The following is a 24,610-nucleotide window of genomic DNA, read 5'->3' on the forward strand; positions in this document are numbered from 1 at the left end:
TGAAGGAAAAAAAAATTATTTCTCTGGATTACTAGTTTTCAATTTTGCATATGAATTCACATTGACTTGGTCAAATTCACTGGAGCTGGGGGCAAAGTAAAATCAGCAATTCAAAAGTATGTCTAGCAGCTAGAGAAACAATCTAGGCTTTCCCTGCACAGTTGAAGACTATAAAGAAAACTGTACACTACAACAGAAAGGGCAGTTGCGCAAGGACATATTTTCATAAACCATATAATTTAATTAGTATATTTACAGACACAGCCTTCAGCTATATAGCAGTTTGGAGGACAAAAATGCCCTTGTGGACTTCAAAACAGATCAAGTTACGACTTGGATCAAGCAAGCCTGGCCTCGCCTGCCAACTTGTGCAACCGATGTCAGCAGGCACTGAAAAAACAGCCATACCCTCCTTAAGAACCATCCTAAGTCCTAACTCCTAACTCCATGCCAAACCGCCCAAAACTTCAAATGGGGAGAACAAGCAAGGAGTGGTCTAGAGTCTAGACCATGAAAAGATACTTCAGATCATCTACTGTGAGGCGAGTTCCAGTACCGCCAGCATGGTCTTCCCCAAAAGCAGATGCAACCATTTTTCTCTTATCTTCCTGCCAGATGATACAACACAAGAACGAAATCAGAATTTGTCATTCCACAGATACATCCTATCTTCACCCCAATCACAAAATTTGTCACCCCAGTATATCAAAGCTTACTAAAAAAATAAAAGACGACTTCATGTGCTAACTTCCCCATTATCTTTTGGAAGAAGGGACCTACAAAAATTAAAAGTGACTTGCGCTTTTTATGAGATCAACTTCCCCTTGAACCTTAATAGAACTTCTGTTGATCTCATAAATGCCAACCCGCAGGTTCAAAAAAAAAAAAACTAAGTGTGCAATAAAAATGTCATATTTCAACTAGTCAATTTTGTTTGATGAATTTAAAAAGTAAGCAATAGTAAATAGGTGAGGGAAAAGGTCAAAAAGAAAACAATTCAAAACTTGTAAAGCAGAGCAGTTTCCCCGTTGTATACTAAACCTCACTCCTGGTGATGGATGACCCTAAATCCAATTTTTCCACTAAGTATGGACTCATTTTGGCACCTAAAACAACACTCAACTGACAGATACAAACCTGAAGAGCCAGTATCCTATCTTCAACTGTATCTTTTATAGTGATCCGTGTCACAGTAACAGGACGAGTTTGCCCAATTCTGTGAGCTCGATCAATAGCTTGATCTTCAGTTGTTGGATTCCACCAAAGATCCAAAAGTATAACATGACATGCAGCAACCATATTCAAACCAAGGTTTCCTGCTTTTAGTGACATCAGCATAACAGCAATCTGAAACAAATTTCAACTAGTCAGACACCAAAGTCTACCGAGGTTGAGACACTAGAACTGTAGAACACAGTAGATAATGCAAGTTCAAGGAGTTGGAAAACATACTGATTAAATAAGCAACAAGCATTATTGATATAACCATGAAGAGGATTAAATTTCATACTACTTCACCTACTAAGCAATAGGTTCACATTATTGATATAACCATGAAGAGGATTAAAAAAGTTATAGCTTTAACAATGTTGGGAAGGGCCAAACCTCAGGTTCAGTATTGAAATCCTTAACAGCTTTGTCCCTCGCACCCAGAGTCATCCTACCATCAAGTCTCCGGTACTGTATACTAAATTGTCTCAATGATGTCTCAACTAAGTCCAACATGCTAGTCCACTGGGAAAAAACTATAGCCTTTATTGGTCCTTCAGTTGTGGACTCTGAATACTTTATTGTGTGTTTTGTAACCCTAACATCTGAATCACAGTCTTCAACATATAAATTATCCGAAGACGGTGAATCTCTACAACCTCCAGAGGAGTTCGGTAAGTCAGAACTAGAAATCTTCAATTTACAATTTGACTGCAGAACCTCAAGAACAGCTTTGATTTTAGATGAAGTGTAGTCACGCTGCTGCACTAGTGAATAATCACAAAGATGTGAATTTGCTGAACTAAGACTGCCACCATCATCAGAGATGCAACTTCTCAAAGTAGCTTTGGAGAAAACAAGATCGTCGCCAATTAGTTCTTTACAATTAACTGAAGGGCACATGTTATCATCACCAGTCAAATATTCTGATACACATTGATAACAGAAGACATGGCCACACATCGTAATAACAGGCTCTTCAGGAGGATCCTGTTGAAACCACAAAACATATCAGCCAGAGCAATTATTAACAACGTATTGGTACTGTTTACAACCCATCTATAACGGGTTAACTGAGAAATCAAAATCTAAAATTCCAACTAAGCAATTATAATAAGAGTCACATAGATTCAGTAATCAATCAATAAAACATGGTATCAGTAAAGAGGATCGTGTCCTTGTAATATTTTCTCTTCATCCCAATAAAAATTTTCCTTTCACAACAAAAAATAAAAAACATGTCCTTGAAAAAAATAATATTTAAGAGCAGGAAAACAATAGTGAACTGTAGATTAAATAAAAAGAGAAGTTAGGGGTTGCAAATGATGGTTTTGGATATTTACCTACACTAATAAAAACTTTCCCATTGAAAAGCATCCCCCAAAAAATATTTCCTATTATTCTGGGATAATAAACATGTCTATTTTTGCAAAAATCACAACTAGAACCCCTAATGGTTTAAAACTCATTCCTAATCATAACCGCCACATCCTTTTCTTGCAAGAAAGATGTTAAGTGTTCAACTTCAGTCAATTTAGTAAACATCCATGGGGAGTGTAAATATACCGCACTCCTAAAACATGGCCACTGTAAGCATATCCATAAGAACAAAACAGCAAAACTTATAAGATATAATCAAAAAGATCTGGAGTACCATCACTTTCATAGAGAGTGTACTCACAACAAAGAAAACAAATAATAAAAATATCACATCTGAATTTAACTCACATTGCAAACAAGACATATGGCAAATGTTGCTTCCAAACAATTAAAAAGATTAATCAGCATATCCCTTGGAAGATTTTTTGCCATTTCAACAGAATCTTTCCCAACAGGATCAGAATCAAAATCTTTAACAAGAAGCGGGTGGTCACAAGCCTGTCGGAGACGTAAAAGCATTAAAAGAATATTAGCATAGTTTTGGCTCACTGTCCCAGCAGCAGCATATGCCTGCAAAGTACAAACTTTTCATATCAGATCTACAACACTTCAGAAAAATAAGATCAGCTGAACAAAAATATTCTAGAATTTGCGGAAGTGTATGCTAGGCATTAATAAATTAGATACAATAAATGAGATACAGGAAATTAAAAATCTCCTCCCCCAGCACTTCTTAAATATCAAGTATATTTATTGACAACTAATGATGCAACTAGGTGGGAATCTGAAAGAAATTCCCTTATCAGGCTTTTCAAAAGTACAAAATTGAAGCTTTTGTACGTTTATGAAAGTAAGAAACAATTTAGTAATCATGCATGATTTTAAAACAATCCCAAAAACAGACATGAAATGAAATTGATAGCATACGCATTTAAAAATTATTTATTAAAGTAAGGACTCAAAACAGCTATATTAATTTAAAATTTTACAGTCAGAAATATCTTGTCCTTGTGCCTCGATGCTCTAAACCATATGATAGGACAGTTGTGATGTGTTGTATGGGAGGTATGTGTATTTACTGTTTAGTAACCGACTAACTGTAGGATGGTTATGTAATGTTTTTGTTTGGGAGTTATGTGTGAGGTTCTTGAATAGAATGTGTGACAGATTTTATTCATTGTATTAATTTGTTATATATACCAAATATTATATTCTTATTCTTATTATAAATAAGTGATAACCGATTTGTAATTCAAACACTGCACCAATATAGTATAATATCACTAGATTGACATTTGTGCTTAATTTAAACGTCAAAAAATATCCACTAAATGAAAACTGTTCTAATCAAAACAGAGAGAGTCGAATTCTCATGGTATTGGGTGGGAAAATTTTCAGAGGTGGACACCTATGTGCTTGAACAGATTAAACTTAGTTATAGATAAGAGAGCTTTCTTGCTCTTTTGTCCTCATTCCCTACCAAATCCCTATCACCTCAACAAAATTAATACAAGAAATTCTGTTCTACAGGTCACGTTGTTGAATATTACCTAGAGGCTGCCAATATTAGTGTCTATCCCTTCTGCCTACAAATAGACAATTACTTCTACCACTATCATAATGTGTTTCTAATCACTAGGTTTAAAATCTCTTTAGCAAAAGGACATTCCTGGATTCTCTATTTAAGAGAAACAAAAAAGTATAATTACAAATTGTCCAGGTTAATGTAAACAAATTTGAAGGAAGTAAACCTTAAATTGAAGACGCGAGTCTGATTCCAATTTGGTGTAGAATGCTCGCTCCTCAATCGAAAAATCCACCTTACTTAGCTCAATTGTCTTGGGAGGCAAATTGATTATTGGCTTCCCATCAAGCAAAGTTCCTAGACAAATGCAAGAAATTGATGTTATAAAACAGAAGAGACCAATACTCATCCCATGTTTTACTCTAAAATCCAAATCGAAGGAAAAACCTCCTCAAGTACATGAATCAAAACCTAGATGGCTAAAATTTTCAGTCCACTCCCTTAACCAAACAATGTAGGGATGAGTATAATTACAAGTCATTACATTCTACATAATGGTATGGTAAAAGAAATTAGGGATGAGTTCACTAAAAATAAGCAATAATCCATCACTTAAAAACATGAAAATTTTGCCAAAAAATAGCAAAATAACAACAGGCTGACAATGTAATACTATTCACACACTATAGTCTCATAAATAAATTCACTAATTGTGCACTGATGAAGGAAAAATGTTCTAGCAGATTTTTTACCAAGTTATGGTATTCTGGCCAATGAAGGTTGGCTCAATTGATAGGAAAGAACAGCATTGACACAACATTCAATTCCTACAGGTGCTCCTTCATTGGCAGGTCATCCGAAAATAACCCACTATAAGCCCAAGTTACCTTGGAATGGGCCAAGGTTAATAGGGAAAGGCAACAATTTTTTGTTTACAAAAACAAAGTGTTTAATATGCTATAGAAGGACTTGCTATGCGTAAAACGTAATAGTAGAACATACATTATCGGTTACAAAAATAAATGAGGATTTCTCGTGTCCTGATAAATTCCAAAAATTTATACCTAGAAATTTCTAGGCTGTAAAACTAAGAGGTGTATCAGAGGAACATACTGGTTCATTTTCTCAGCAACTACCGGATTAAATTATCCAAAGATGAATTTGATGACAGAGGATGAAAACTCCTTTCATGACATCTAATCTAAAGAAGTGGTATTATACCCATTTGCCCATCCCCCATGGTGGTGTTTAAGGACACTTCCAAACCTGACATGATTAATGCAGGAATGAGTAGTCCCCATATCAGATGAGTGAGAGACATCAAACTCCCATTTGAAAGTCAAGGCTCTTCCTGCTTAGGCCTTTAGGGGTATCCCATGTACATGTGAAATTACTAAAGTATTTTTTCTATTTTAACTGATATAAAAATATAAACCTATGTCTAGCATTCTCATGGAAAATTTTCTGGGAGAAAATAACAGCAAAAGAAAACTGACACCAAATACAATATATGGTGTCAGTCAATATTGCCCCAGAAGCCACAGCCAAATTTATCAAAATTATGGAAAGAGACTTTGCAACCCTCAAGGAACTCTTTACAGGTTCATGAATGACAGTTTTATCTGATTCTTTGAGAGAACAGTATACTTTACATTATTCCAGGTAGATCTTGGAATACTTATCAGAAGACATCCTATACAAGAATGAATTTCTGCTGATACAGGAATGGTAGTACACTAGTATCAAATGTCAAACGCGATGAAATGAAAAAAGATTATCTAAATGATGACTATACTTAAGAGGAGATCAGTGAGAATATTGCAAGGACTCTGAAAACCCATACCATGCCAGCAAAAAGGTAAAACACAATTTATCAGTCTGGACATGAGCAAACAGAATATAAGAAATTCACCTTTTGTACGACGTAGCATTATGGCCCTTAAAACTGCTTGAAGTTTCTTGTAACCTTGAATAGTACTTTTGGATATTGGAACTTTTATTGTATTGTAGAATGATTTGTATACAGCATAAGGATCATACTTTAGGAACCTAAAGTAGCTATACAAATCATCAATAGTATTTTGAATAGGAGTTCCAGATAAGCACCACCTTCTTTTGGCTCTAAGGCTGCAGCAAGCTCTAGCCACCTGAGTTCTATGATTCTTTATTGTTTGAGCCTCATCTAGAATAACCCTAAACCAACCAACTTTGGCAAGAGGGCCAGAACCACATTCAATAGAAGAACTGTCAATTCCCTTTCCACCTTTTTTACTCTTCTTATTTCCATTAAATGGCTTTTTCCTCTTTTTATTAACAGAAAACTCAGAGGATAACCCAAATCTTTCCCCATTTTTTCCATCAATATCATCATCCTCAACTAATGGTTGTTTGGGAACTTCGTTAGTCACAATAGAGTATGTTGTTAGAACCACATCAAATTTTGCAAGTTCAACAGGATCCTTTGTCCTACTGCCCCCATGATAAACCAAAACAGAAAGCTTTTCATCTCCAACTTTTTCATCAAGTTCCCTGGCCCACTGTCGAAGAACACTAGCAGGGCAGACAACTAGTGTACCGGCAGCTGGCCTTTTTCTACCAGGTGCCTGTGTTGAACTGCTTGGTTCTCTACTAGGTTTTATATCATCAGATTCTTCACTATTTTTATGCTTTTCCACATCAACACTACCATTGTCATCATCATCGTCCAAATTCAAAGCTTCAGTTTTATGACTGCATGTATCATCTATTTTTGATTTTGACTGTAATGACCTCTGTGCCAGGATGAGGGAAATCATTGAAATTGTCTTTCCAAGGCCCTGCTTGAACGAGGTTTTGATGTTCAGGTAACAAAACTCAGAATTAAATGTAAAGAGCCGTTGATTAAAAAACTTATCATCAAATATTGACCTGGTCATCAGCCAAAATCCCCCCCAAGCAATGCAAACTCTTGGTTTCCTTCTGAAGCATCCAAGCCAATGCAATTTTCTGAAATACAAAGTGATAACAAATAAATGGCCCAGAACAGAAATAATAGAAGCAATTTAATAGACAAGCCATAATACCTGATGTCTCAGAAGAGAGACAGACAATACACCAGCAGGTAAGTCATATTCTGTTTTAGGTTGACTGATATCCTGCGATAACCAAACTCACAATTGACAATATTGAGTCTCTAAGACTATAACGCACACACACACAAGCACTGAAAATATAATCTTCAAAGCACCTTCCACAAATCACATTGATACAGGACAAACATTGATAAATCATAAAGCATAATATTAAACACCAAACCATGTGAAACTCAAAATTAGGTTTAACCGTTTTACTTCAGGACTAATTGTATTATTCCATGCACCAACTATTGTAGTGGGGTGTTAGTTCATTTAATTTTGTATTTTCAGTCATTGAGCTGTTTTTGAAATTTTAGTGCTTGGGTGGTACTTGTTCTTGAATTTATGTTAAGTAGGCATAAGCCCATAACTAAGATTTAATTCTTTTAGTTTCATGTCCAAGTTTCTTTAATGGTTTTAGCATCAGTAAGAGCCTCGGGCACTCCCCTGTTCTAGCAAGACAAGTGATAGGAATTAGGAAGCTTTTTAAAATAAATGTGATGCTTCGTATTTGATAATTGATATAGCAACCATATATATGAATTGTGAATTTATAGTAAAGAAATCCACTAGACCTAAAACCCTATCTTCACAAACACTATTCAAAACACCCAAAAAACCATTAATTGGCCCTTCAAACCCTCATCTCCATATTCGATATGCGTAAACTATCTTTCTCTCAACTCAACCCAAAATCCCTTTAACTCACCTGATTTCTACCCTTGATCAGCCCAATAAACCCTAATTCTGATCTGCTAAATCCTAATGTTTCTGCCACCCTACGTTACACATTCATGCAGCAAATGTCTACTTTTCTTTATCTTTGAGGCTTTTCACACAAAAGCAAAACGCACATTTGTTGGTAAACATTTATCATAAACACAATACAAAAACAAATCAGGTTCCAATAATCCTCAACAACAAAGCAACAACCAGAAATTTTAGTAAATAGTGTATTTCCAGAGAATTAACTCCTACTACACCACAAGGATAACACAATAATAATTTTAACACCCTCAAATCAAAAACAATTCTAACAACCTGACAACCATGTGAGGGATTAAACACCTTTTAAGAAAGAAAATTGACACTGAACACCAAAAAATGAAGAAGAAAATTTTAAAAGAGGGAGAAAATCAGCTTCACCACTTTTATATCCAGGAGCACTGCATCTTAAATTCAACATCTCAACAACCAAAACAAATTTCCCAAAGGAGTCAATTTTGGCAACACATCACATATAAGTCCCAAACAAAGCTTCATACTTAAGGAAGTAATTTTTCATTAAACGATTTCTGCTCAAACTTAACAGAGAAAATATCTTCTGCATACAACTTAAGAATTTAAGGAATCTACAAACACAATGATAAACAGCATGTAATACCTGTAATGCTGCCTCATAAATTAGTCTCTCATCACTTTCAGCAGCCCTTTCATCACCTGCTCCAGCACGATACGCAGATTCACTAGAAGTAGCAAACTGTGGAGATATAGCCTTTCCAAGCATCAGAGGTGAAGGAAGAATCCTATTCCCACCATTTTGATACAAGAAACGATCTTCATCATAACCCCTGCCAAAATTTTCATGAATGTAGCCCCTGTCACTGGACGTGTTAGGTCCTACTCCATGGGGACGGTTCTTATATGCATCATGAAGTTGACTACTGTTCGTGCTATCTTTTAAGTTTCTTAATCTGCTGTCTGGTGCAAATGAAGAAGGAAGAGCCCTTGTTGCTGAAGGTTGAAGAGATGACTGAAGGGTCCTCTTGAAAGCTTGCTGAGATGACATTTTCTCATAATCTGCACCATGATTATTTGAAATTCGGGAATTAACTGTCTGATGCTGACTTGTGTTTCCATTCTGGGCATGGTAGGAAGGTTCATCTCTTCGTGCAATTCTGTGGTTCAGTGTATTGGTGCTGGACACGGGTGGGGTTTGAGGCTTGACTTGTGAATGATTATAAACATTAGAAGAGCTTGGGTTCGAACTATTTGCCCCTCTTGAAAAACTATCCCGCCTAGACCATCCACCATTATCTGCACATAATATTGCATGTATGATGATTACTAATTTAAAAAATATACATTTTAAAAGGGAGCTTTTACTAAAGATCACACACCCGAACTCTTTACAGTAGTAGTAGCCCATTGCGGAAGTGTCCTCCCTTGATCATCTATCTCCTCCAAGTCATCATCTGACGAACTAATATATATACACCCATCCATGAAATCAAAATAAGAAATTCTCTTTCCTCAGCCACCCGAGAAACAGAACCATTAAAATGCCGAGCCAACCTGTAGTAAAAAGGTATCATGAACATCCCATTCCACATGACAACAAATGATAAATCCACAGTTAATAGTTATAAATCTTGTCGGATAGTAGCGCATAGCAGCTAACTCTGAAAATGCTATAGCAGGAAGCAGAATGACCATTATTTTAAATATTATACTACAAAGTAAATAATGTATACACTACACATATAATTGCTCCAAAAATCAAAATTAAAGAAATTCATGATAAATAATAAGTCACACAATTTACACACACAATTACCATCAATCTATCAGCAATAAGAACATAGAAATGAAGTCAAAAAAACAATGAAAAATGATGGTGAAATTAATAGAAAAGGAACATAACAAATTAGATAATAAAAAAATCAGAAGAATGTGAACTGGAAGTCTAAAGGAAGACGAATGGAAAATGGGGTAACAATAATCCTATAAATTGTGAAGGAGTAGAGGTCAAGACATATGTAAGTTTTGTGGAATATTTTCCCAAAAAAAACAAAATACTGATGTTCCAGGGGTAAAAAAATGGATTTTTAAAGCCTACATCATGATAGCGTCGTTATAGCGTGCAAAAAGCCACTATTACGGCTGCTATTGCTGCCACTATGGCCCAGGGCTGCTCCACTCTACTATCCCACTATAATGCTGCTATACCGCACTATTGATTACTATGGATAAACCTTCCCCAAATGAAAACACCTTCTCTCACAGCTGTTCTATAGGGCTTTGATATTAAATCAGAAACTCAACCCCCTAAAAGAGAACAAGATTTCCAGGTTCTATTGGTGAAATGATGAATATGGCCCACATTGTGAAGCATCTACTTCAAACTTGAACCATATTCCAGCTTCCTTATTAAGCAGATATTCATTAACAACGTAAGGGGAAAAAAACTAAACAAAATAAAATAAATATGATGTGAATCACAGTAAAGGAAAATAGCATTTATCTAGTAGCAACCCACCTGAGGGTACACCTTGATCCATAATTCCCAATTTTTTACAACAAGCAAACGCAATTAAGAGATTACAAAAATTTTATCATCAATCTCATTATTCCTTTTTCATGTAAATCCAACCAATAAATGGGAGGTGGAAAGAAAGGGAAGTATAACACCACAATGACCACATAAATATCAATACAATATCAGAGCAACCCTCAGAATAAGAGTTGAAGCAAATGGGTTCCATTTTCGAAATTCTTTTTCAGATAAAAAAAAAAATTATTGACAGAAGAGAAGAAATATTGCAAAATAATTAACAATATATTGTGACTTAGATTGAAGGGCAAAACATCAAAAACAACATCCATCTATTTTCTTTGAATATTAGTAAAAAAATAAATGCCCCCAAGACAGCATTAACAGTCCCACTACAAAGGCGGTATGAACTATGAAATTCTCTCATCCATCCATCTATCTTAAAAGACCTTTCCAACCAACTACATATTAAATTCACAAGTAGAGCTCAAATCAAAACAATCAGTGAAAGACCTACAGAAATTTTCCTCCAAGTAAAAACCATAAAAAAAAAAAAGTACATCACCAAAATCAAAAAAAAAAAATCCTCCTCTTATCTATCAATCTGCCACCCAATCATCAATCAATTCTAACGAAATTACATCATCAAATTGTTCTGAAATCCATATTAAAACGCAAACAAAGACAATTACCACTAACATATACACGACCATCGTGCCTAAACTATAAACACGTGACTTTCCACCCATTAAAATAAAAAGTACATGTATTTCCACCATTGAAGAAATCCGTAACGACAATTGTAAAAAAAAAAACACCAATGAAAATAAACATCCAAAGCAGATCAACCGCATTGCAAGGGGAAGAGTGGAACCAAGACTTAAAACGTGCAAAACCACCAAAACCTCAACCGTTGCAGAAAAGGGAAAGGTGGGAATCGAGGAATTCTGAGTGAGTAGTTGATGATTGCCTTTTGATTTGAGAAATGTGTAAAAAAAAAGCAAGCGATCTTTGGAGAAGAAATTGAAGGAGGCAGCAGTTGAGAATTCACAGAGACTAGGGTTCTCTCTAGTTTGACACCAAGAAGCAGTAAGAGAAGATCAAAACGACAGAGGTTGGAGGGAATGGAAGTTCACTTACCCAAAATCTGGGGAAAACACGGAATGAGAGATTAAACTTTGACAACAACGATGATTCACGACTCAGACTTGCGCCACAGTCTTACGTCCTGTTTTTTTTTTTCCCCTCTTATACGTAAGTATTTGTACACCTTGACAATTGACTTTTAACTTTACTTTCAAAAAATAATTTCATTAATAAATAGTTAAATAAAAGTTGCAGAAATTTAATTTTATAAATGATAATTAATATGTAGAAATTTACTTGGTATTTTATTTTTAAAATCATATAAAAATTGATTGTAATCAAATATATAGTTGTTTGTGAGAGAATATGAAAATAGTTAAAAATATTTTTGTAATTTATAAAAATAGGTTATAATTTATATGAAAAATAGTTTTATTCTCCTGTTTGATAATAAAATCAACTTATCTATAAGTACTTGCATGAGAAACATTTATTTAATAAACACTTTATTAGGCTGATTATTCAAAACATAAAAAATACTAATAGGATAAATTAAAACAAAATCTTGTAGTAGTTTACTCTTTATTATATATCGAAAGAGTGTAATCAATTGTTTTGTGTAGTTTTTAAAGCGGAAAAAAAAAAGACAAGTATAATAGACAGGCCAGTAATTCTCGTGTGAAAAGTGTAGTTGATAACATATTTATCTTTTTCAATAATTTCTCATGCAAAAATTCATCGCTTAAGAGTTCTAATTAAAAAGTTAAGGGTTGTTTGTGTTGTTACATACATGGATAAAATTATCTTTGATTCTTGGGAACTTATAGTTAATTCTTTCATGAGAAGTCTGAACAGTACTTGTATTTTTCAATAATGTCATACCGCGAAAGTCCATCATTTAGGAGCCTCAATTAAAAAGTTAAAGATTGTTTGTGTTATTCAATATATAGGAAGATAAAATCATCTTCGATTTGTGGGAACTAACGGCTTTTTTTCTTATTGATATTTTCTAGATATTCAAACACATCACACATCTAAAAAGAAATATCACCATTTTATTCAATATCATTGCATAATCTTATGTTAAGGTGGTTTGACAGTACAAAATATGTCATTGCATGTTTTTTAATCTTATGAAAAAAAGGGAAGAAATTGAGAAGAACATTGAGGATAATTTGTTAAAAATGATATCATGATACAATATATATATGAAAATTTGATTTTTTTAACCAAGTTTGCTGATATTATGTGATCTATAAAGTTGACATGACCTAGTGAAAAAATATTTTGTTCTGGTTATTATTGTGTTTGTTCACTTTAAATTTAATAATGACAAGTCATCTTTTAGCTCAAATAAAATTTAGTGGTTTTTGTTGTTGCTTTTTGTACCAAACAAGGATGCTTAATAATATTCCAAGAGATGACATGATCAAATTATGGATATTGTTGACACAAAAATAAATGACCAACAACTATTTAAGTCACCATCGATCGGTTAATGTAGTAGATCCATGGCGTGGGAGAAAGTTTAAAGTCCTATTATTTCATAAAACGTGGGGAGTGGATAGTTATGTATAAGAAAAACGGTCGGTATTTGACCGTAAACATAAAAAATAACCTTGAATCCACAAGTAATCACCCAGATCTTTCCCCGCTTTGATTGAATTTGTGTGATAAAAAGAAGGGTAAACATGGAAATACAAGGAAGAAAAGTAAAAAGAAAGATTAAAAATAAAAGATAAATTTTGGCCATGGATCCAAAAGTACAAAGATCTAATTGTGGAAACTTCTTGGACTGCCCCTTTAAAATTATATAGTTTTGATGATTTTTAAAATTAAATGTTATTATTAAATATTAATATAAGTGTTATTCCTATGTGGTAACATAAGGACAACATGAGAAGGGATAGCAGAGAGAAGTCAAATTCCATTATAATTCACCTGTTGTAATCATTATACCTATCATCAATCTATCAAAAGTCAAGAATATATCTATCTGCGATCAAATATTTTGGAAAATGATATCAACATTCTCACTTTCTCAGCCTAATTTTAGGCCTTTCACAGTGAAAGATATACATACCCTTGCATCCTTTTTATTTGTCTCATGGCATGGACACTACCACTACTCTTTCACCAATAATATATAATGATAATAAATTAAATTTACTAAAAAAACAATATAATAACATGACACATAAGTTTAAACGAGCTAAATTTTGTATATCTATACTTTTTTTAGTACATTATGTTATAATCAAGTACATAATGTTTTTAATTCTTATACTTTTGTTAAATCTTTTTTTTATTATTGTGTAATTTAGTCATTTAGCTTTATAAAAAAGTGTTTTAGGATAATAAATAAAAACAAGTTTTTCTTATAAAGTTTATAGATTAAATTACATGATATAAAAATATAAAAACTTAAGAAATTCAGCAAAAGTAAAAGCACTAAAAAAATACTTCGTCATTCAAATGTAAGAGTTTTGAAAAGTAATAAAGTTAAGCCATATTTATAATTTATTATAAATATATATTTTTTTTTATCTAAAGAGCACTTGAAAAGTGTTACTTATATAAAATTATTATTATTATTGTAACGGTGCATCCGAAAAGTGTCAGCAAACAATTATAAGTGTCGATAAGATGTAGTTCGATCAGTTGATAAACAACTTATTCATATCTTTAAAACATGTGAATTTGAATTTTGTTATCAACTTGGTAGATAATTTTGTAAGTATTCTATATAAGTCTTAAAATCTATCTCAACTTTCCTTAGTCCTTCGTGTTCATGGGTGTAGCGTTGACCCTCCTAGTCGGTCTTTCACAGCGACAATGCAATACATTGTAGACTAGAGAGTGAACAAAACAACTATACTATTATTGGCCAAGGAAAAAGCTACACTTCAAACTTCCCCTCCAAGCCATCCACAGTGCCACTAGATAGACCAAACAAACATAAAAAGACAAAAAAACTCCATCCTAACTCCTAAGTCCTTATTGTAGTGTAATTCAAATTAGGCATTTTACTTGTTTTAGTTAACTAATGTGTGGTTAATAATTGAAGTTAGCTACATAAATACCCATGTAAACCACGGTTAATAATAAGAGAGAGAGAAATCCAATTTCTGTTACAAAAACAGAATTCCAACATTTGGCACCAGAGCTTCTACGATCCACGGCGGAACACGGTAGTGAACGATGGCAATGCAGAAAAGCAATGACCAGATTCCGGCGAAATTGCCGATCTTCGACGGCAACAACTATGAGAGGTGGACGGCGCAAATGAAGGTGGTGTTCAGGTATCAAGGTGTTCTTGATATCATAAGCACCGGTGTTACACCTTTGGCGGAGAATCCCACAGAAGCAGTAAGGGCAACGCATCGCGAACAATTGAAGAAGGATGACAAGGCAATCTTCTTGATTCATCAATGTGTGGACGCGAACGTTCTTGAGAAGATCATAGAGTATGAGACTGCTAAAGAAGCGTGGGATGTGCTGGCCACCACATACGCCGGAGATAAGCAAACAAAGAAGGTGAAATTGATGGCAATGAGGCGTCAATTGGGGCTATTGCAAATGGAATCCAGTGAATCAGTGGCCAATTTTGTAAATAGGTTAGTAGTTCTAACTAATCAAATGAGGAGCTGTGGAGAAATTGTGTCTGAATCCATGAAAGTTGAAAAGGTTCTCACTGGATTAACCCCAAATTTTGATGTAGTCGTTTCTGCAATAGAGCAAGCTAAAGACTTAGACACATTGAAACTAGAACAATTGCTAGGTGCTTTAGAAGCTCATGAATTAAAACTAAAGAACAGGGAGAGTATAAAGAAAGATGATAAAGAACATGAGAAAGCCTTGTTTGCAAAATCTCAAAAGAAAGGTGGTGGAAGTGAATCTTGGAAGAATAAGAGAGGAAAAGGAAAGTGGAAGAACAATAAGCAAGATGGCAACAATCCTAAAGGAGAGAATCAGAAGAAAGAAGGTGACAGCAATGGAAAGGGAAAGAAGAAATCTAAAGAAGACATTCAGTGTTACAATTGCCAAAGATATGGTCATTATGCAGATGAATGTAATAATCCTAAAGTGCCTAGAAAGAGAAATGAAGAAGCTCAATTTGCGCAAGACTCTGATAATCAGGAAACTGTGATGCTGATGGCTATTATTAACAGTGAAACAGGCTGTGAAGAATGGTGGTATTTGGATACTGGATGCTCGAATCACATGACAGGACATAAGGATTGGTTCTGTGAGCTTGATGAAACAGTGAGAAGAAGCATCAAGTTTGGAGATGGAAGAACAGTAATGGCCAAAGGAATTGGAAGAGTAAGCATAAGAAGAGTAGATGGAAGTAAGGTGGTGATTAGTGATGTACTGTATGTTCCTAATATGGAAAGCAACTTGCTTAGCTTGGGGCAATTGATGGAGAAGGGCCTCTCAATGCATATGCAAGGTGAGCATATGGAAGTTGCTGATACAAATGGCAAATGTGTCTTGAAAGTACCTGTATCAAAGAACAGGACCTTCAAGGTTGGTGTGAGCTCATTTGAGCAGAAATGCCTAGCTGCTCAAGTCAATGAAAATGTGTGGAAATGGCATAAGAGATTGGGACACTTGAACTTCAACAGCATGAGGAAGCTGCAGATGAAGGGCATGGTAGCTGGTTTGCCAGAAATTGAAGCTCCAAAGGGTGTATGTGGTAAATGCTGTGAAGGGAAACAGCCCAGGAAATCCTACAAGACTACAGTGCCAACAAGAGCCAAGACAAAGCTTGAAGTTGTTCATTCAGATGTGTGTGGACCATTTGAAGCTAAGTCTCATAGAGGTAACTTGTATTTTGTCTCCTTCATAGACGATTTTACTAAGAAAATGTGGATTTACCTGCTGCAAAAGAAAAGTGAAGTCTTTACAACATTTAAATCATTTAAGACACTTGTTGAAAAACAAGCTGGAAACACAATCAAGTTACTAAGAACTGATGGTGGGGGGGAGTTTACATCAACTGAATTTGAGAATTACTGCAAGGAAGAAGGTTTAATTCATGAAGTCATGGCACCTTACACCCCTCAACATAATGGGACTGCAGAGAGGAGAAACAGGACTGTACTAAATATGGTAAGATGTATGCTGAAGGAGAAACATTTACCAAAGGAGTTCTGGGCAGAAGCAGTGCTCACTGCAACTCATATTCTGAATAGAAGCCCCACGAAGAGGCTTGAGGAATTAACACCTGAGGAAGCATGGAGTGGTGTCAAGCCTAGTGTTAAGCATTTCAAAGTCTTCGGCTCACTGTGCTATAGGCATGTGCCTGAGCAAAATAGAAGGAAGTTGGATTCAAGAGCTCAAGCTATGATACTTGTAGGATATCATAGTACTGGAGCATATAAACTGTTTGACCCCTTGAACAAAAGAATTGTGATAAGCAATGATGTTACAGTGGATGAAGCTAACGAGTGGGACTGGAATAACAGTGTTGCAATACAAACTAGTGATACAGTGGAAGTTGAACTTGATGATAGTCAAATAGAAGAAGAGGATATGCAAGCTAATAATGAGCCACAGGAGATTGTTGAAGGCAACATAGCTGCACCCTTAAGAAGATCTTTAAGACAAACAACAATGCCAGCTAGATATCAGGACTATGATGTATTTCCTGACAGTGCAATTAATATTGATGGTGATCTGCAAAATCTAGTGTTATTAGCAGAAGCTGAACCTGTATCTCTTGAGGAAGCACTGGCTCACCCTCACTGGAAGGATGCTATGGATGAGGAATTGAGATCAATTCACAAGAACAAGACCTGGGAAATGGTAAATTTGCCAAGAAATAAGAAAGCTATAGAAGTGAAGTGGGTGTTCAAGACAAAGATTAAACCATCTGGTGAGATTGCAAAATACAAGGCAAGGCTAGTAGCAAAAGGATTTCTACAGAAACCTGGCCTCGATTTCAATGAAGTTTATGCACCTGTAGCCAGAATAGAAACTGTAAGAATAATAGTTGCTATTGCTAGTAGAAAGAAATGGACATTGAGCCAGCTAGATGTAAAATCTGCTTTCCTCAATGGTCCATTAGAAGAAGAAGTATACACCAAGCAACCACCTGGCTTTGTCAAGAAGGGCATGGAAGACAAGGTGATGAAGCTGAACAAAGCCTTATATGGCTTGAAACAGGCTCCACAAGCCTGGAACAGAAGGATTGATGGTTTCCTACAGAAGCTACAGTTTGTAAAATGTACTACAGAACATGGTGTATACATCAAACACTGTGGTACAGCTGGTGTGATAATACTTTGCCTATATGTAGATGATCTTCTGGTTACTGGTGATAGTGAACAAGAGATCAAAAGTTTTAAAATGAAGATGATGGAAGAGTTTGAGATGTCTGATATTGGCAGGCTTGGTTACTTCCTAGGTATGGAATTTGTGACATTTGAGATAGGCATATTTCTTCATCAAAAGAAATATGCAACAGACCTATTAAAGAGATTTAATATGCTTAATTGCAACCCTGCTGCCACCCCTTGTGAACCAGGGATTAAACTGACTGCTGGTACAGATACAGAGTTTGTTGACTCCACTTTATACAGACAACTCATTGGCTCTCTAAGGTATCTCTGCAACTCCAGACCAGACATTACCTTCAGTGTTGGTCTGGTAAGTAGATTTATGGAGAAACCTTGCAAAGATCACTTGCTGGCAGCAAAGAGAGTCCTCAGATATGTGAAAGGTACACTGGAATGTGGCATATTATTTCCTACTGCAACAGAAAACTCTGAAATTGAAGTCACTGGTTACACAGATGCAGATTGGAGTGGAGACATTGTGGATAGAAAGAGCACTTCAGGGTATATTTTCATGCTTGGTGATGCTCCCATATCTTGGTGTTCTAAGAAGCAAGAGGTGGTAGCATTGTCTAGTTGTGAAGCTGAGTATATCTCAGCTGCATTTGGTGCTAGTCAGGCTCTTTGGTTAAGCATGCTGCTCAAAGAATTGAATGTCAAGTGCTGTGAAATAATGAAGCTAAGAGTTGATAATAGATCTGCTATTGACTTGGCTAAACATCCAATAGCTCATGGACGTAGCAAGCACATAGAAGTCAAATATCACTTCCTTCGTGATCAAGTCAATAAAGGCAACTTAGCACTGGAATATTGCAGAAGTGAAGATCAGTTTGCTGATATATTAACCAAAGCAGTGAAGCTTAGAAGACTTGAAGAGATGAAGAACAAGACAGGAATGCTCATGTTAAGTAATTTGAATTAGGTGGTGTATTGTAGTGTAATTCAAATTAGGCATTTTACTTGTTTTAGTTAACTAATGTGTGGTTAATAATTGAAGTTAGCTACATAAATACCCATGTAAACCACGGTTAATAATAAGAGAGAGAGAAATCCAATTTCTGTTACAAAAACAGAATTCCAACAGTCCTAACCTTTGTGCAGCATTAACACTTTGCTTTCATATCTCTTTCTATTATAGCTATCTTCATGATGAATTTGAGCCACGCCTGGTGGTTCTGCATGCCAAGACAAGGTTTTGGAGGAGAGGCAGATCAAGGCTCGCTCCAATAACAACAACTACTTCAACTATGACCCTTTTAGCTAGAGGCCAGAGGCTCACTTCACTGCATAGAACCAATCTAGTTAGTCTTACCATGGTTTGTTTAGTCTTCTTAAAGAAACTTGCTAATTGAACCCCGATTTTGATAAGTACGCTTCAATCTTAAATACCCATTATATTCTTTCATTCATCTCTCTCGCATGTTCTTTTTTTAACTCATAGGTAGCAGTATTACCCCATGTGTATACATGGGTATCGTACTAGTAAATCAGTAAAAATATGTCAAATAAAAAAAATGATCTAACTATAACAATAGTCAAAGTGAGTCTAACTTTAAATATAATTGTTTTGATTATACTGATTATCTTAAATGATTTGTTTAACCTCATTTTTACCTTCCACAAGGACAACAACCATAAAATAAAACCGTACATAAAAAAATCACGTATTAAGTCATTCATTAATTTTTTCCTTCTCAGCATGATGACATGTTTGTAATAGTGTACTTTGGTCTCAAATATAAAAAATCTACTTTACACTAATTCAAAATTTTATTTAGTAGTATTTAAAGCATACCTACATTTAAAAAATAAGTAATTTTCTTAAATTATCATTTCTTGGACACATGATATAAAAACAAAAGAATTATTAAAAATAATTTCTCAATTAAATGAAGGATATAAAATTAGTTAAAATTTACTTATATTTAAGATCAAGATATAAAATATTGTTTTTACTTATGTTAGAAACAGAAGAAGAGAGTAATATTTTTAAGTAACACGAGCTTTCAATTTAAGGATTTTTGTTACTTTACGGGTACAAATGGGCAAGTCACTGTTAAAAAAGACAAAATTTTATGGATTTCATGTTATATTTAATAATTTTTTCTGATTATATAATTTTATAATTAGGAAAAATGTGTTGTATTCACTTCTCTCGTACTGTTTGGCAGCTTCAATGTGTAGAGGCAAGAAAACAGCATTAGAGGTGAGGCCCGAGTAAAATGGCCCAATGTAATGTGGGGTATTTGAAAAAAAAAGAATGAATGGGCCCAATTTAACTTAAGTAGCTTGACCTTACAAAAAAAAACTGATACGATGGAGTAAAATGGAAATGAAAAGGGAAAAAGGCGCGGTCATTGGCGCTAAAACAAAAAACATGGCTATTCGATTTTCCCTCCTTTCATTTCATATTATATAATTGTAATTCGCATTCAAACCCAGCGAGTGAGTGAGGGCATTGTTGTTTAGGTACAGAAAAATGGCTTCATCTCAGTCGAAGAAGAGAGTTGACGCTGTCGATTCTCGCGCTGCTTCCGTTCTCCTTCGCGCCAAAGATGGAAGTGCTTTTGCTCGATGGTTCGTTACTCCCTCTCAACTCTTTTATTCGATTAGTTTCAATTCATAAGTATTCTCCTATTAGGTTTTATATTTCCGATTGATTGATTGCGCTATGCTGTTTATGTTTTTTTTTTTTTTTTTATTTGCGATTCGATGACACTGAGAAGGGTATCTCACTTCAGCTTTGGTTATTTGTGTTTGCTGATGTGATTCTGTCGTTGCGTGTGTTTTCTTTGCAGCGACGACTGCAAGAAGAATGTGCCGGTTGCACTCATCGACATGCACAGTTGCAGCCTTGAAGCTAAAATTAAAATGAACCTAGGTATGTATAGATAATCGATTCTTCCATTTCTTCGGTTGCTTTGTCACTTCTTCTGATTTTGATTTCGTTTGATTGTTCAGATGCTCAAGTTGTGGAACAGGCTTCTGAAGCTAAGAAGCCAGAGAGGTGATTCCCCCCCGCTTCTACCTAATTTCCTCAATCTGTGTTTATAAACGTTTGGATTTGCTCTTGTTGACTTGTTTCTTTTTCAAAATCTGTAGGAAGAAGCCCAAATCCAAAGAGCCTATGGCAAAAAGGGCTAAAGTTGAGAAGGGAAAGAAAGTCAAGGATCCTAACATGCCTAAGCGTCCTCCCACAGCCTTCTTTGCCTTCTTGTAAGGATTATTTTGTTTGTTAATGATGCTGTGGTTTTGCTGGAGTGTCTGATTCAGGTAATAATCTGTTGCAGGGATGATTTTAGAAAATCTTTCAAGGAAGCTAATCCTGATTCTAAGGATGTTAAAAGGGTAAGCAAAACTTGTTGAAGTTTGTTTTTGCCCTTTTCGGTTTTCACAAGTGAATTTGAGTTTGTTGATTGGCTTATTTGTTATGGAATATAGGTTGGTAAAGAGGCTGGTGAGAAGTGGAGGTCTATGACTGATGAAGTAAGTTCACATTGTTGTGTTTTGGTTCAAGTGTTTCCTTAATTTATTAATTGTGTGATCTTGATCAACTGTCATGATGTCTTGATTCTTCAGGAGAAGAAGCCTTATTTGGATAAAGTTGCTGAACTTAAGGCAGAGTATGAGAAGGCTATGGAAAGCTATGAAGCTGGTCAAGATGAAGAAGTATGCTTATAGATATTATTTTTATTCTAAATGTGCTTTATAATGATGGTAATTCTTCCCTCGTTCTAAAGATGTTGCTTTTGGTTTAGGATCAAGCTGGGTCTGACAAGGAAGCTGCTGCAAAAGAAGTTGAAGAAGAGCTAACTGACGAGGAGTAATGGTGGCATTTTGGCACTCCTTAAACCCGATGACTACTATTTTAAGGGCCACATATTGCTTAGACAGACTAGGGTTGTAAATTTTGGAACATGTTCTAGTTGGAGTTAAATGCCGTTAAAATCCATGCGCAATATTTTATTTTTTTTGTAATGTACATGAATGGTAGTCACTTTGTTTTCTACAAGAGGCTTGTTGACCGGTGTGTTTCTGTGTTGATTATTGCTTGCATATATTTGAGCCTTTGAGGCAATTGGTAAATAGTCTGATGGCTACAGCGATGTTCATGAGATTGACATGTGCGTTGCATTCAGTACTAGGAGTTGCTCTGCTATGTTGGCTTGATTCACGCCACTCTTTTTTTGTTTTTTTGGATAAGATTCTTTTAAGGGTAGGGTGTACTCTCGGCACTGTGGTCAACCTTTGAAAGCAAGGTCCATGTGCTGGGGTTTTGCAGTGACATTTTTTTAGTGTGCCCACACAATAATATATAAAGCCGTTGAGACTATTCTAATATAGAATCTAAAGCACGTTATAAAATGAGTGCATATTTTATTAAAAACAATATTGAATTATAAAATTGAACTTAAGCATTGTGGTCGACCTTGAAAAGAAATATTCAAATGTGGTAGTGCGCCCCTATTCTATTTTGCTCATGTAACAATGGTCACAAGGCATGAGCATATCTAGTACTATGATAGGGTCAGCATCTCACTGACCCATACTCCCTTGTTTCTTGCATGGTTCTAAAGGTTTGCCACATAAGCACAAGTTGTGGGCGTAAGCAACCGGTCGAAAGATGTTGAATGGTCTAGTTTGTGGTATTTCACCACACAGCCTGTTTGCCCTGAAGTTTGCATGCTTTAGACCAGTTATCTGTGACAGGCTACTTGGTATTTGCCCTGTTAATCCGTTTATAGATACATCAAGCCATAGTAGTTTCAGCAACTGACCTAGACTTGAAGGGATGGTACCCAGTATGTGATTTCTTGAAATGTCCAGTCTCTCAAGATCTATCAAGTTTGAGATAGAAACTGGGATTGGACCTGATATGTTGTTGCTCCCCAAGTTTAGCACCTTCAAGCTTGAGCCTTCCACAAATTCAGGAATGTGACCTGAAATAAAATTGTTTGACACGTCTATAACCTCCAAAGAGCTGCTAGTCCTGTTATTTATGATTGTTGATAGTGAACCCACCAGCAGATTAGCATGCAAATCTATGGAAGACAGTTCTGTTGGCAATTTGATTTCAGAAATGTCAAACCTCAACTGGTTGTTTGAGAGCTTGACCTTTTGCAAGCTGGACATATTTGTGAAGAAATTTGAAATACCTTCAACCAGATAGTTATCTGATAGGTCAATGGAGCTCAAAGAGTCAGGTCTTGTGAAGTGTGGAAGATCTCCCTTCAATTTGCACCCAGCTAGATGGACATCTTTGAGTTGCTTGCTTCTGATCCAATCGGGTACAATTCCAAGGCTGAGATTATTATAAGACATGTCTATGCTCAAAAGGGCAGGGATACCCTTGGAAGGGATCACTGGTAAGGGATCTGAAAGACAATTCCTTGATACATTAAGGTACCAAAGGTTCTGTAATCTTGATATGGACAGTGGAATATTCCCTGTGAGCAGATTGCCACTGAGTTGAAGACTAGTCAGGGATTTCAGATTTCCAACCTGATCTGGAATGTTCCCTGTGAGCTTGTTATAGCTCAATGACAAGTCTAAAAGATTGACAAGGCCGAACAAGGAAACTGGAATTTTTCCGGTTAGAAGGTTAGAGGATAGGTCTAAATAAGTCAAATTTTTGAATTCCCCAAGAAAATCCGGGATGGTAGATGATAACAAATTGTAGCTGAGATCAAAGTATTGCAAATTAATAAGGGTTTTGAAACTAAGAGGGATAGGACCTGTGAGAGAATTCTTTGCTAAATTAAGTTGGGCAAGGTTTCTCAGAGCCCCAAGTGTTGGTGGGATCTGTCCTTTCAGATGGTTCCCACTCAATGAAAGGCTCTGAAGCAAAGGCAAACGACCTAAACTTGGAGGAATGCACCCTCCAAGGGAATTGTCTTCCAGAATTAGCTGGGTGAGGTGAGTTAAGTTTGAGAAACTATTAGGAATAGGTCCTGTGATATGCTTCATACCACTTATGACCATTACCTCCAAGAAATGCAAGTTGCCCAGAGAAGGAGAAAGAGTACCCTTCATGTAAGTTTCATCATCATCATCTCTCCCTGGCCTTTGAATCTGCAACACGTTTACACGTCCAGTGGATGGATTGCACTGAACCCCTTCCCACCCACCATCGCAGCAGTCTCTGCTAGTCCACGTGGACAGTGTTTCTGTTGTGTCCTGTGAAATGCTTGCTTTGAATCTGAGAAGAGAAGCTCTGTCTTCTTCTGAACAGATTGGTGTTGAAGAGGATGTTGTCTCTGCCACACTTCCGGAGAACTGAGGACTGAGAAGTGAAAATATGAGAACAAGATCCACAACCCATTTCCCAAGTTGCATTTTTGGAAGGTGGGTCTTGATCAGATTCACGGTGTTGCTGTGTGTGAAGTTGGGATCTGGCAAGACAAGAGGACTTTGTTAGGGTAAGCAAAGCAAAAGAAAATTTGAAAAGAAGATGAATTTAGGGAGAAAAAGGAAAAGGGTAGAAAAAGTACCACTCCGACATTGGTTTGGTTTAGTCTATTATTATTGATATTTCACGTAGACAGGAAGGTATAATGATGATGAAAAATGAGAGCAAGTGGTGTCTGAGAATTATAAGTGATAATTGGAGATCTGCATGCAGAATTGAGCAGTCTCTTATTTATAGTTAGAGAAGAAAAAAGCTTGTGAATGAAATGAAATG

General features: G+C 35.7%; 3 protein-coding genes across 3 annotated transcripts; 1 reads left to right on the forward strand and 2 right to left on the reverse strand.

Annotated features, from left to right (window-relative positions):
* On the reverse strand, positions 1-11,735 carry LOC114371030 (helicase-like transcription factor CHR28). The gene is made up of 11 exons (XM_028328429.1): positions 11,642-11,735; positions 9,348-9,522; positions 8,612-9,264; positions 7,177-7,248; positions 7,022-7,099; positions 6,027-6,930; positions 4,341-4,471; positions 2,938-3,159; positions 1,606-2,199; positions 1,138-1,347; positions 1-608 (listed from the first exon to the last, which is right to left on the reverse strand). The coding sequence occupies exons 2-11, from the start codon at positions 9,451-9,453 to the stop codon at positions 504-506; spliced, it is 3,075 nt and encodes a 1,024-aa protein (XP_028184230.1). The 5' UTR covers positions 9,454-9,522; positions 11,642-11,735; the 3' UTR covers positions 1-503.
* Positions 11,736-20,346: 8,611 nt separating this feature from the next.
* LOC114372195 (high mobility group B protein 7-like) lies at positions 20,347-22,016 on the forward strand. Its single transcript, XM_028329646.1, has 8 exons — positions 20,347-20,505; positions 20,727-20,809; positions 20,890-20,935; positions 21,031-21,144; positions 21,219-21,276; positions 21,370-21,414; positions 21,508-21,597; positions 21,687-22,016. Exons 1-8 carry the CDS (start codon positions 20,408-20,410, stop codon positions 21,753-21,755), a joined length of 603 nt encoding a protein of 200 aa, XP_028185447.1. The 5' UTR covers positions 20,347-20,407; the 3' UTR covers positions 21,756-22,016.
* Positions 22,017-22,285: 269 nt separating this feature from the next.
* Positions 22,286-24,610, reverse strand: LOC114372194 (DNA damage-repair/toleration protein DRT100-like). Its single transcript, XM_028329645.1, has 2 exons — positions 24,420-24,610; positions 22,286-24,320 (listed from the first exon to the last, which is right to left on the reverse strand). The coding sequence occupies exon 2, from the start codon at positions 24,262-24,264 to the stop codon at positions 22,465-22,467; it is 1,800 nt and encodes a 599-aa protein (XP_028185446.1). The 5' UTR covers positions 24,265-24,320; positions 24,420-24,610; the 3' UTR covers positions 22,286-22,464.

Source organism: Glycine soja, chromosome 10 (assembly GCF_004193775.1).
Source record: "Glycine soja cultivar W05 chromosome 10, ASM419377v2, whole genome shotgun sequence".
Classification (NCBI taxonomy): domain Eukaryota; kingdom Viridiplantae; phylum Streptophyta; class Magnoliopsida; order Fabales; family Fabaceae; genus Glycine; species Glycine soja.

Bases quoted from the DNA above. Each gene is read 5' to 3' on its own strand.
- LOC114372194 (XM_028329645.1), bottom strand. From the start codon at position 24,264: ATGCAACTTGGGAAATGGGTTGTGGATCTTGTTCTCATATTTTCACTT.
- LOC114371030 (XM_028328429.1), bottom strand. From the start codon at position 9,453: ATGGATGGGTGTATATATATTAGTTCGTCAGATGATGACTTGGAGGAG. The intron at 9,265-9,347 runs GTGTGTGATCTT...TATTATGTGCAG, and splicing joins TACTACTGTAAAGAGTTCGG to ATAATGGTGGATGGTCTAGG. The intron at 609-1,137 runs GTTTGTATCTGT...ATCATCTGGCAG, and splicing joins ATAGGATACTGGCTCTTCAG to GAAGATAAGAGAAAAATGGT.
- LOC114372195 (XM_028329646.1), top strand. From the start codon at position 20,408: ATGGCTTCATCTCAGTCGAAGAAGAGAGTTGACGCTGTCGATTCTCGC. The intron at 20,810-20,889 runs GTATGTATAGAT...TTGATTGTTCAG, and splicing joins TAAAATTAAAATGAACCTAG to ATGCTCAAGTTGTGGAACAG. The intron at 21,145-21,218 runs GTAAGGATTATT...AATCTGTTGCAG, and splicing joins ACAGCCTTCTTTGCCTTCTT to GGATGATTTTAGAAAATCTT.